This window comes from Mugil cephalus, chromosome 23, assembly GCF_022458985.1.
Source record: "Mugil cephalus isolate CIBA_MC_2020 chromosome 23, CIBA_Mcephalus_1.1, whole genome shotgun sequence".
Classification (NCBI taxonomy): domain Eukaryota; kingdom Metazoa; phylum Chordata; class Actinopteri; order Mugiliformes; family Mugilidae; genus Mugil; species Mugil cephalus.
Window position 1 is genome coordinate 7,090,737 of NC_061792.1, and position 12,959 is coordinate 7,103,695.

The following is a 12,959-nucleotide window of genomic DNA, read 5'->3' on the forward strand; positions in this document are numbered from 1 at the left end:
TCATCTTGTCGACTGCAGGCTACTTTGACAGACAGACGGGCTCTGGTTCATAAATCAGTGGCCACATCTTTTCCCCCCAGGGAGATTCACTGTTGTTTCCTAGGTAACAGGCACCCCCCCCCACCCCATCCCTACTCTCGGTTTCTCTGGACTGTACCATATCTACTGTAGGGTAGAAATGGTCTTGTTTATCAAACAAAAAACGGCTTTTATTTCAAAGGCGACAATACATAGCAGAAGATTATCATTCTAAATGATTTAAATCTTTATTTTCCGCAAATAGTTGCTCAAGCCGTTTATAACACATGCGTTATTAATGTTCACACAGCAGTGATAACCCCCTCCCAGTGAAGCGCGTTCAACATTTCCTCGAACTGTCAAAATCGCTTGTTGCTTCCTACCCTAGCCTTAAAAGTAGTTAGCGAGCTAGCGAGTGGCATCGCACGTCCGCTGGAAACCTCACTTCGAGAAAGCGGAAAAGTTTGCAGCCGAGCAGAAATAGTGGCGAGCGTCGGTCGGAGACCGTCCCGTGCTCGGAACCGCGAGTCCCGAGCCGACCGAAGCAGGCGCCCTCGAGTAGCCCGTGCGGCGGCGGCGGCGGCGGCGGCGGCTGAAGTGCAGCTGGATGTGACGGGCTCGTTCATCAGGTAAGCTGCAGGTAGTTAGCTTAGCACCTAGCACGGTAGCACCCTCGGGGCTGCGGTGCCTGCTTACACACTTGTTACGGCTTTATGGTGGATATTGTGACTCCCCCCCCAAAGGTGGCGTGGTGGCGTGGGTGGCTGAAGTGTCTCCAGTGATGCTGCTCGAGATTTATAAACAATTCCCTGGCAGCTGGGTTGCCATGCTAGCTCCTGTCACTGCTCGGGTAGCTCATGAAAACAAGCTGAATTTATTTTATCATTATTATTTCCATTTATTTTTTTTTTTTATTTGCATTTACATTTCTGCATGTGAAATTATCCGAGGATGGAGATACATAATAATAATAAATTAATAAATAATAATAAATGATTTTGAAGAAAGTGTGAAGCCAGTCACGTGTGTGTAATGCGCACTGTGCAAATACATTGATTTCTAAATAAATGGCCTGTAGCTCCGATATCCTCACAAAATATACACTATGTGACACGATTGTTTGTGTCAAATCCGAATCCGTTGACATAGAAATTCGCTCGAGGGGTAGGCACACACCTGAAAATCAAAGACGAGCATAAATCAGGCAGCACTGACATCTGTGTGTTGCCTCTGCTGGGAAGTTTGATTCACGACCTGCTGAAATCTGCTGGGGATATGTTTGATAATAAGATAAGACGTGCCTTTAAATTTAGTTTGTGTAGCATCAGCAGCAGCACAGATTGTCTCAAGATGATGGAAAAAAGCTGGCATGAAAAACCTCCAGAAGGTGACGGTGATAAGGAAAAAACTCCTTCTCAACAGGAAGAAACCTGGAGCACATGGACACATACACACAAACAAGATGTAGATGATGGTGTTACACGTTAGCAGCAGCTCTCACACAAACAGTGCACATATAGGTGGACCGTGCATGGGGGGAAAAAATAAAATAAAACATGAAATATAGATTACAAGCAAGTCATGCACCAGTTGAGGATGCAGACAGTGAATGTGCTGTATGAGTATGTGTGCGGCTGTGAGTCGGAAAGAGTGTCGCACATGCAGCAGAATATTGCAAGCGTGTTGTCGTGGGTGAAGAAGTCACTGGTGGAGCTTTCCAGGACTCTGAGGGTCTCGACTTGAATGATGTTACCAAAGCTCGACGGTGCACACGTGTGGCGGCACACACGAAACTCGCCGCTCACGTGCAGTACATTTAACGTCGCCTCTATTCGTGGATTGTTAGATTTAATTGCGGCGTACAAGAAAAAAATAATAAAGCGGCTCTAATGAGACACAAGTGGACGCACCTTCTAATCTGACCCCAGCTTTTCCTTTCCTTTCCACCTGGGGAAGGTTAATAAGTTTTGGATCGGGGCTTCCTCGCTAGGTCATGTACGGTAATTGGTGCTCCTGAAAATGCAAAGCGGCGTCTCACGTTAGAAATGTTCCAGTGGTTCTCAAATGTAAAAATAGTAATGTAAATTGCCATTTGCGTGGGATATGTTGTGTGTATTTAGCAATGGTAGGACGTGGCCTCGCTCTGATTGTTAGAATGTGGACCACCAGAAACACAACGTATACGGTCTGTAAGGATTAGATTGATTACGTTTCATCAACAACATCTTTTTCCCCCTGTAAAATTATCACGTAGATTTTGCATGTGACAGTTTTACAAGATTGAGCTGGAAGCGGAAGGAAGCGCAGCCCTTTGCTGCTTGATATTTGATTACAGCTAATAATAGAAAAAGACAGCTGCCTTTTCATTGATCTGTCTTCGGTGCCCTATTTCTGAGCCCTGTTTTTTTCCCTCTCTCCCTCCCTCTCTCTGTCCTGTGCAACAATCCGGTCGCGATCGCTCTAAAACGCCGGGGATTTTTCAAACTTCCAGCCCCGTCCGTCTTCATTTCCCATAATTAGCCGTTGTTTCAGAATATTTTTCGCGTTTGAAAATGAAGCCGCTTTCGGGGGGGGGGGGGGGGGGGGGTGGGGGGGGGCGCTTGCGGGATCCTAAATCCGGTTTTGCGCGCGAGCCAGGGCCGTCCGGGGTCAAACAGGACGGGGATAATAAGAGGGGAGGGGACGCCGTGTGGGGAAGGAAGTAGCTCGGCTTGTTTGTCTGCCAGCCTTTTGTTTGTTTTCCTGTCGGACAAATCTATTTAGGAGGTAGGCTATCTGAGGTCTGCCAGTGGAAATTAGCGACAAACAGGGCTCGTTACGCGGTCATTGACAGTTATTGACAGTTATTCAGTAGTGCCATTATTGAGAAGCCAGATGAGAGATTTATGAGCCTGTATCTGCTTATTTTTTAGGAGCGTACCTGTTAACGTAATCTCCTGCTTTTATTCCGAGACCACTCTCACTGAAGGTGTAAGGTGACACCTTTGCTTTCGACAAAAGGGCTCACCCTCCCCGCCTCCCTCTTCATGCCTCATGCAATGGCAGCGCGCTTGCCTGTGTTATTTTCCTACAGGTGCCCAGATGCTTGAGATGACGTCGGTGCTGAGGTGGACATTTTTTTTTTTCCCCCTTTCACGTAAGAGAGAGATTAATCACCGCAACCCCCCATCTCCCCCAAAACATTTGGCAAATGTTTTGCCAGATTATACGCGGCGATCGAGGCCTAATCAGACGGCAAATGGGTTTGTTTGTCGCGGGGAGCGCAAAAGCGTGTTTATCCTCATTGATGTGAGCGAAGCACCCAGGCTGCCGCCGCGTCACCCGCCACCTTTTGTGTGAGGGCGGAGAGACACGGACGGACGGTACAGCTGTTCTATTGAATCTGGAATCGAAAAGTCATGAAGCTGGATCTCTGACTCATCAGTTCTGTGACGCTCCGGTTTCACGGCTCATATGATGCCAGCCGGCGTGTCATCGGCCGGGGCGGGGGGGGGGGGGGAGGCAGAGGGACCAAGACCTCCCTCCCAATCCCTGCCACCAGCTAATTCTGATGCAACGACAATAACAGTCACCACTGTGCACTTTCTCAATCCAGAAACTAAGGAGTTGGATTTAAATAGAGACAGATTACCGGGAAAATATATACAGGTGGATGAGGAGGGGAGAGGAGAACTAAGAGAAGAGGGGGAGTGTGCATGGTGGGGTGGATTTGAGGATGGATGCTGTGGGGAGGTAGAGGAGAATCGGGAAGGGGAGGAGGTGCCGTGCTCCCGTTTCCTGGGGGGATGGTTTTGAATGTGATGACAGACAAGGACAGGGCTGATCTCCTCTATGCAGCTGCACCAACACTTTGATTATTATTTTTGTGCGCGTGACAAATTCCTATTGCTCCTTTTCTATTAAAAACACAATAGATGGGGATGATTTATATCTAATTATAAGTTCACGTGAATAGGAAAATGGGAAAAGAGGAAAGCGAGTGATGCGATAGCGAGTTGAAAGAGGCATGAAATTGGGGAAATACCTTCTAAGATCAGCATTCAAGGGTTGTTACTGTAAGCGCAGTTTTCACCCCATCGCTTCGGCCGCTCCCCGCCAATGGAGAGGCTCCGAAAGCCGTGATTCAAAGGAGCTGCCGTTCCATTGGCCGCTGCCGTCAAGGGGCGGGGCCTCGCCACAAGCTGGTGGGCAGGAAGGGGCTGGCTTTAGGGGTGTGTGTGCGCGCGTGTGTGTGTGTGTTTGCGCGTGTGTGGGGAGGGGGTGGGTTCGGCTGGAAGTGTTTCAGACGGATAGTTGGAGTAGACACTCTTCTGCTTCCTGCCCGCCTCGCTCGCTCGCCTCGCTCGCCCGCCTCGCTCGCTCGCTCGCTCTGTGGCTGAGAGAGAGACACTGAGAGAAAATCCCTGTCTCGGCATGGACCTCCAGCTGCAGCACTCGGCAGCCCGCGAGGAATGACAACAGTTCACACGGTCATTAACTCCGGTCGCTGAGGCTGAAGGCAGAGCTGCGCCGTAGCCCAGTGTCACTGAAGCGCCGGCGTGCCCCCCCCTGCGTGTTCGGGACGGCGGCAGAGCCACGGGACCCCGGTGAAACGAGGTGGGAATCTGGCTGGCTTCTCTCTGTTTTAAAGATTTTATTTTTTTTTTTTTTTTTTGCTGCAGTGTGCTGCATACCAGTCTGGGTGGGGAGGGACCGGAGGGAATGTTTTATCTATGTGAGAGAACGGCTAAAAGCGAGGAGAGGAAGAGAATGTGACCGGGATAACTGCATGGGAGCGATGCGAGTCCACAACGCAGTCCTGTAATGGACTTTCTCTTCCGACTCCCAAGGGAGAAGCGTTATCACAGCAGCTGACTTGGTACAAATGTCAGGAGCTTCTTCTTCTTCTTTCTTTTTTCTTTTTTGCCACATTGGCTACATATTCTTCACCGTGTCGAGAAAAAACTCCTCGCGCCGCCGCTTCAAGTTCTTCCTCGTAACTCTTGCACATTTTCCACGGGCTCGATGTTTTTCTGGCCTCTCGCGCGTACGTGGATACAAATAGACGGCGGCTCCGAATTGAGCTGGAACTCCCATTTCTAATAAGGCCCTCGTCACAATTAACCTTTGGAGTTAGACGGGGCAGGGTTGACGTGCTGTCTGTCCAGATTTAGCTTCGCCCCGGCGCGGTCGGAGCGGCGGACGTCGCTGCCTACATGGAAAAGGCCACGGCGGTGTCACGCTTCTGGCCGTAGATCAAGGGGAAGTGGGTGTTTGCTAAAATGGAACATCAGTCCAGCCCTTCCTGTTGAGGAAAAAATAAAAGAACGGGGTAAATCTCAGACAAGTCGTCACCGCGGGACTAGAAATCCCCCCCTCTTTCCGAGTCGCATGCATATTGCACCTCGAGGTGGCTCTAAAAGGATTTTTGCGCTCGGTAGGTTTAACAGAGGAAAGAAGTAGTCTGTGACACGGGGGTGAGTTTGCTGAATCATTCAGCTCGTGTGTTTTTAAAACGCTGCAGTTTGAAGCGGAATGACTTCCGAATTCATTTGATATCACAGCTCGTAAAACCTTGAGAACATACTCTGTTCTCGATTTTTGGGTCCGTAAAGTAAAAAAAACAGTTAAGTCGGCGGGTTCTGATATCCCGTTAATCGTTACAGCCATCTGAACAGCGCTGCTGTTCACCTCTGGCTGCAGACTGCACTGTAATTAGCTGATGACTTGCCTGCGTCCCTGTGGCCAACCAGGCAGAAGACAAGAACACTTAAACAGGAAATCCATTTACTAAATGCAGGGGTTGATATCACTCGGATATACAGTAAATATCTCCTGATTGTTTCCAATTAGAGGCCGCTACGAAACAGCCCATATGTCCAAGGCTATTGGGGTCACCGTGGTCCAGCTAAGGCTATTATGATATGGGGCAGACCTACATGCTGACTCTGTGAAATGCTCCTCGCGTCGCCGCGAACGGTAGCTTAGTCCCGGTATAGCCTCTGCTGAGCTCACTCACTCGTCTTTATCGCTAATGGCACTTGATAATATTCAACTCAAGGATCCGTAGCTTATGCCAAAGACAATTTCATAATAGCCTCCATAGCATTAAATGCGAATTAGGGCTGCGGGGTTATTGCCCCCGCTCTGACTGATCCTCTCTCTGGGAAAAAAACGCGGAGGAACCTTCTGCAAGTGCACAAGCGGGTGATGTCACACAGAAAGCTAGGTTTTTGATAAAGCCTTAACTTAAAAGCTCTCTCGTTTTTCCATTACCCTGGCGGAAAATGAACATTTTCCCATTTCCCCACCCCCCCCTCCATGCACAATGAGCCCCCTCTCTCCACAGCCTTGAAAAACATTGACCACTTGTTCCTCTCGGCCATGCAAATGACCGACACAACCGCGGCCTCGCCGGGGCATAAAATGGTAATAAATGGAAATGCGGCCACTCAGGTAGCCTGCGCGCACGGGCCCCGTTCGTCCCAGTCATTTGCGTTTTTTTTTTTTTGCTCGCAACACCTGGCCGGTGCCAACAGCGAGCAGCGCACGGCCCCCACGACAGGAACCGGGTAGCTTATCGTCTCCGCTGAGCAAATACGGAGCGGGCTAAGATAAACTGCAGCGCGCAGCCCGGAGCGCACAGATACCAGACTAATGGGTTACATACGTGGTATTCGGAGGTCAAGCCAATGACTTTCACTCGAGACACCCCAGTCCCGCTGACTCTTATTCAATTAAGCGGACTGACCAAGATAATGCCCCGTGCCAGCTGGCCCTCGTAAGCGTCGGTAATCCATAAAGTCTAGTACTCTGGTGCTTTTCTTCACATCTCTATCCCGCTCTGTCGGGTCACCCTATCTGTCCACTGTTTGTGCAGGACGCAGAGAGGGCGAAGTCTTCTTGCGCAATCTCAGCAACTGCAGATTAATGCGATACAGTGTTTTAGGCATCATCCAGAAGCCGGTGCAGGTGATGTGGTGACAATATCTGGGTTTACGCACCAGCGTTAACATTCACACCCAGGACAGGACACAGGATCTATTATTCCTTCACATGGGTTTTGTTTTTGTTGCATCTGAAAGTATAAATGCAATTTTCTGCTCCTGGACGGACTCAAAAGTGCTGAAAGGTGCTAGATGAGGGCTAATCTCCGGGGTTTGTTTTGACAGCCATGCAGATTTTACCTTGAGATGGTTTTAAAAGGATTCAGCGGCTGATAGACGTCCTATACGCGAGAGGGGCCCTGTGGCTCTGTACCTGCTGATCATCCCTCCTCCTGTCTTTCCATCTCTGTAGCATTGTACTTAAACGCGTCTCCCTCGCTGTAACAAGCTAGCCGAAGCCGAGCTAGCTCCTGTCCACATTTACGCCTAATCAGCCTGAACTAAAACTGCACCGACTTCAGCTGGAGTTTTCCAAAGTAGTCATTTTCACGAAGCGATTCCCCCTCGCTATGTGTTTGGGTTTCTTATACTCTTAGGGCTGGGATGCTATTATGTGACAGAGGTAATAGTTTTCCCCCTCGGGATGACAGTTTGCTTTCCAGCAGGGGCTCAGCTTTGCTTTCACAAACGTGAGAGAGCTCAGTCATCTCTGCAGTTTGTTCTGCTAAGTATTTAGCATGCAAATGAATGGTAACACAAAGATTATTCTTTACTTTTATTTATGATATTTCCAAGTAATTAATTCGAGCCTGGCTTCTGTGCAGGAGCCCTTGTGCATCGCAGCAAACCACTGCACCAAAATAATGACGAATAAATAATATTTGCCTTTGCAGCGGTTACATTCCCCGAGTGAGAGCGAGGACTGCGGAGACGTACAATAGTTTCATGCAGAATGAGAACAGACATGTGGTCGTGTTGCTGCATGTTGCTTTTTTTTTTTTTTTTTTTTTTTTTATCTCGCCACCGCCCACATAGGGGTCCTTTTTGATTTTCAGGCCTCACCATTTGTTTTGAACATCTTTCTTTTACGGCAAACGTTGCTTGAATGTCGCCCGTCGAGTCCCCCCCCCCCCATGACCCCGACCAACCCTTTACCCCCTTACGCCTGTTGGATTTTCACAAAAGCTTTCAGCTCCGCGAAAAACCAGTTTTGCTCAGTGTAAAAAAAAAATAACAAACACAAATGACTGACGCCTGCGTCAACCAACCGTTTCGCCCGCTCGTCGCTTGGCGGAGAAATGCCGCCCCGTCGTACACTCCTGACAAAGTAGGTTAGCTTGATCACGGACGTCTTATGGCTGACTTCTAAAAATAAGAAGGGATTAATTGTTAAAGGTCACATCTGACATGATTCTTACCTGACTGTCTCTTCTGCAGCGATTGGCTCACCCCCCCGGGGAGATGATGTGAAATTAAATCGCGCCTCGGAGAGTCAGTGCGATCGGGCGAGGGAAGCTTCTGATCTCATTTCACATGATCAGCACTAAAGTGGGACGATATGATTAGCCGGACGGTGGGGCCGAATACGAACTGTTATTTCAAGGGGAAGCATCTTTCTGCCTCTGGTTATCTGCGTTGACTGTAGCGACTGTTGTGAAACATTTCTTCTTCTCTAAACAGCCGACTGTACAAGCCTTAACTTGCCTCCATTAACAAGTGGAGCTCCGGGAGGTTGGTCAAGATCTCATGATATTGGCTAATCTCGTCTGCTTTCCACGGATGAGTTTACGTGCACACGAAATCTTAATCTTTTAACCAGAGCCGTAGATTTTTACAACCCTTCTCTTTCTCCTCCCTCCGTCTGGTGTCCTCAACCCCCTTCCCCTCCCCATTTAGCAGGAAAACATTTCCAGATGTGCCAAGAAAAGAGCTCCCTGTGCAGTAGCTTAGTAATGGATTTCGTACGCTCGAGCTAAAGGTCACTTCCTTAGATTGTTGCTCTATCAATTGTCCCCCTTGTTTCCCTAGACGACAACCAGACACAGGGACCTGGGCCTTTCCAGGACACGGTAGAGAGTGCGCGCACACATTCCCCTCTTGAATGTAAATGGACAGGCTGCTGTCAATGAGCCGGGGCCTGATTTCGGATGGTGGGAGACCGGTGAATATTGCAGGACACTGGGCAGCGTCATAATCGTGTCTGGCATTGGCATATGCATCTGTCTCGGTCCCTCTCTGGCTGCTGGACGTCTGCCCGGAATAGTGCTGCGCTGCGCTGTTTTCTATTGGCTGCTCCATCCCGTCCCCGTGCATTGCTCTACAGGGTGGGTTGGACCCTGGGGCTTTTTTTTTTTTTTTTCTATCTCTGCCCTGACTCTTGTCCACTGTCTCATAGCACAGAGGCGTTTGTAATTCACCACTTTGTATTCAATACTTTTGGCAAGCCGGTGGGCTTGTAGTCACCTCTCACAAAGGCACACATCAGTGACTGGGGAGGCTTAAATTCAAGTGGCTTTTGAATAACCTCACCTTCTCTGGTTTATTAGCCTGCTTCCTTTAGAGCCAGCGCTCCTTTGGGACAGTAGGCACACAAATTCAAATTAACAAGCTTAAAGGGACGCTGTTGTTAAATACTGTTAAAGAGTTTGCCAGCATTTCTGGTTTCGTAACCCCTCTCGTCTCCTCTCCGTTTCAGACCACCGACAGGAAGTGCCTTGTGAGACGACGAAGAGCGTTTCCGACGAGACGCGGCGCAGACGCGAGCGAGCGCCACCCGACCCTGGGTTCGCCCTGAGTGAAGAGGGGGGGGGGAGCCGCTGCACCCGGTGGCCCGAGGCGCCAGAGCTCGGAGAGGGAGAAGACTTTTACGCAACGAGAAAGCCACGCATGTTGTCGTGTCGTCCTAAACCGTGCCATCGTACCTCGAAATAGCACCACCTCTGCTCCCCAACATCCCCCCCTTTGCGAAGCTGTTATCCCACATTCGGAGGACGTTTGGGGGACGTTGCTAAATCAAGTAGGGCTGGTCTACAAGTATGCCCCCTCTGCCTTGTCAGGGGTCCGCACCTGAGACTTACTGATTGATGAACAGTTAGACATTTGACTGACAAACTCTGCAGCAGTGCAATAGCGCAGTCCCATGCTCAGGTCACAGAGACGTTGCCAGTCCATTACCTCCAACCCCTATCTGCAAGGACAAACATCATCCCCTGACCCGAAGCAGATCATTTTTAGCTACATGTTCCACCGCTTTTAGTTGTTTTATTTTTTTTATTTTATTTTATTTTTTATTTTTTTTGTTTTTACTGGAACACTCTGATACTGATCCCACCGAGGACCGAGGATCGCCTCCCCCTCCCCGTTAAAAGCAAGCGGCCCCGCTCCACCCTAGCTTCCGCGGCCAGCGCTGTTGACATGGCTCTGAACATCGCCTCGATACGGGACACAAAATGGCTGACGCTGGAAGTGTGCCGGCAGTTTCAGAGGGGGACCTGTTCGCGCAGCGACGAAGAATGCAAATTTGCCCACCCGCCCAAAAGCTGCCAGGTGGAAAACGGGAGGGTGATCGCCTGTTTTGACTCATTAAAGGTAAGGGCCAAGGAACTAAATACAGTCACATAGAACTGAACGGGATTGCTACGTGTCAGCGTTTGATGTTTAATTTTACAGCTTCGTGGTTGCTAATGGTCGGCAGGTGTAAGCTATCTTCTCAAATTAGCGTGTGTGTCAGGTCTCCGCGCCGCGCTGCACTTAGCAGACCGGCCTGACCCGTGAAGCTAAAGGCCAGAGAGGTCTGTTGTCACGTTCACTGTCACCACAGATGCGTATGTGTGTTTGGTTTCTCTAACATGGTAAGTTCGTCTAACGTTACCGTGCCCGGTCCATCATCTTCACATCCGATCGCCTTGAGTCGCTCCAGAGCTTCTATTCCTGGCTTCATTTCAGCTGTCACACACGTTTGCCAGCAAATAACATAAACACTCGTGGCGTGTTTTGTAATGGTTGAGCTCAGAGATTCTCCAACGAGAGGCACAGGCGAGAATATTGCAAAATTAGAGGCCTTAAAGTCGTGTTGAAGTATTTATCCCTTTAATAAAGGCCTGTAGTTGATCTGTTAACCCATCTTAATAAAAGTTATTCTCCTCTTTTATTTCTTATCTTTGATGCACTCATTATTGGGCACTTTGCTTTTTCATAGCGATGAATATCTGAAATTAGCTTAACACCAGACACTTAAACGTCTCCTCAATTATAACAAGGTCGCTTCACACGAGCCCCTGCACGCAAGCAAATCAGACAACCGCATCCAAGAGCAACCTATTATTTTCAAGCTGTGTGTGGGGGAAAAAAAAAAGAAATAAAAAATAGAAAACAAAAAAAAAGAGACGTGACAATGATAAATAGCCAGGGAAAGTAGAGCAGAACAGTGGAACTGCGTCGTGGAGTTTGTCTTTTTTTAAAGTATGGACTGTAGCTGCGTTTCATATAAACACCAGCGCGGAGGTTGCGCGCATCACATTTTTCAAGGTTGCGCACGAGGTCAGCAGCGAAAGACAAGAGGTGCTCTTAATTCCGGTGTGCTGCGTTTCGCCAGACAAAAGGAGGAGTGATCCGAGCCTCCCTAAAACGCCGGGCGAAGTAGAGCCCTCTTCATTACAAGCCAGTTATTTATTCTGCACTGTAAAAACAAGCTGCTTTTATGGCGCTACCAGCTGACCCAGCTCTCATCGAGGCTCGCTTCAGTTATTGCTCGCCGTCAGCCACCGAGTGACATTCTTCCCCAGCTGCCAGATTTCGTGAGCTATGCTTTAATGAGCAAACAGCTGACTCTAATCGGGACGGATTTGTTGTTGCGCCACGCACTGGGACCTGTGCGCATCTCATGTTATGGTTCCTTGATAAGTCCGCATCCCTGGCAGCGGAGACTAAACCACCAAGGAGCTCGGCTCCGCACTAGTCCCGCATTTCATTGAGGCCGCGCTCGGTGACATTTCCTATGCAAACATTGGCTTTGAGGCACTCCCCTGACACTTCATACATCATCTGTACCGTAGCATTCATAGAATAAAAGGATAAGCCTATGCATGCAGTGTGCGCTCGGAGGCTGCAGTCGCCGCCTAGAAAGCTGCAGGTAATTAATCCTGTATCCCCTGTTCTCTTTTACCACGGAGAAGGAATCTCACCGAGGAGGGCTCTCTCATCGTATTCAAATCACCCCAGTTCATCTAAATGGGAACTTCGCAGCTTTTGTCAGCCGTTCAGCAACAAAAGGGTGTAAAAACCCAGATGTAATCTACCGACACGTCTCAGATCTTTATTTGAAAGGGTAGCACAATGTTCTCATAAGCTAAGAGCTACATAGAACGACGTGGACATGCATCCTGTACTTCCTATATTCTTAAAGTGTGGCTTCAAAAGCACAGATAGGAAGTTTTTGTTTTGGCCTACATGTGATTGACTCTGGGTCAACCCATCAGTTATAATGAAGCTAAATTGTTAAATATATATACAGATGAAGACCTTATCTCCTACTTTCTCCGCGTTTTCTCCTCACAACCCAGTGACGGGAGGAGAATACAGGATTCTCTGTACTTTTAACTCCAACTCGCCCCCCACTCTCCCTCAGAAAAAAAAAAAAAAAGGCTTTCCTCGTGACGGCAAAGAGAATGAACGCTTTATTATGCATTAGGAAAAGTGTTTCGCTCCACAGCCGGGCCGATTTTCACCCCATTACGGCCGTATCATCTTTCCGGGTGTCCTCATCTGATAGGGTTATCGTGGCGGGGTGGTGTTCTGCCAGGCGCGACTTGGCCGCTGATCAGAGGGGTCCTTTTTTTCGCAAACGTTTAAGTGAAAGAAGACGAGGAGGCGTAAGTCTCGTTGCGCTTGTCAGGTGGCTCTAGGTGAGCGGGCCGGATCTGTGGAGAATCGGAGTGTTGGGGCTGTCGTTGTTTCGAGACCGAGTTGGTAAAAACTGTCACGACAAAGGCTCCTTGTTGAAATTTCATATCAAATCTTCAAGCCACGTAATCACCCATGACTTATTTATTGTCTGTGTTTTACCGGAGGTTCAAA

The 12,959-nt window shown here is 48.9% G+C and overlaps 1 protein-coding gene across 12 annotated transcripts in view; it reads left to right on the plus strand.

Moving 5' to 3' along the window:
- Positions 1 to 389: 389 nt before the first annotated feature.
- The window catches only part of mbnl2 (muscleblind-like splicing regulator 2), a 45,129-nt gene continuing 32,559 nt past the window's right edge, over positions 390 to 12,959 (plus strand). For 5 of the 12 annotated variants that reach the window (XM_047577003.1, XM_047577007.1, XM_047577000.1 and 2 more), the window contains exons 1-2: positions 391 to 647; positions 9,580 to 10,472. In XM_047577003.1, coding sequence (XP_047432959.1) covers positions 10,299 to 10,472 — 174 coding nt within the window. In that variant the 5' untranslated portion in view covers positions 391 to 647; positions 9,580 to 10,298. Of the gene's footprint in view, positions 648 to 4,288; positions 4,615 to 9,579; positions 10,473 to 12,959 lie in introns of those variants that run through there. The other 7 variants (XM_047577005.1, XM_047577009.1, XM_047577012.1 and 4 more) reach the window with 4 other exon arrangements.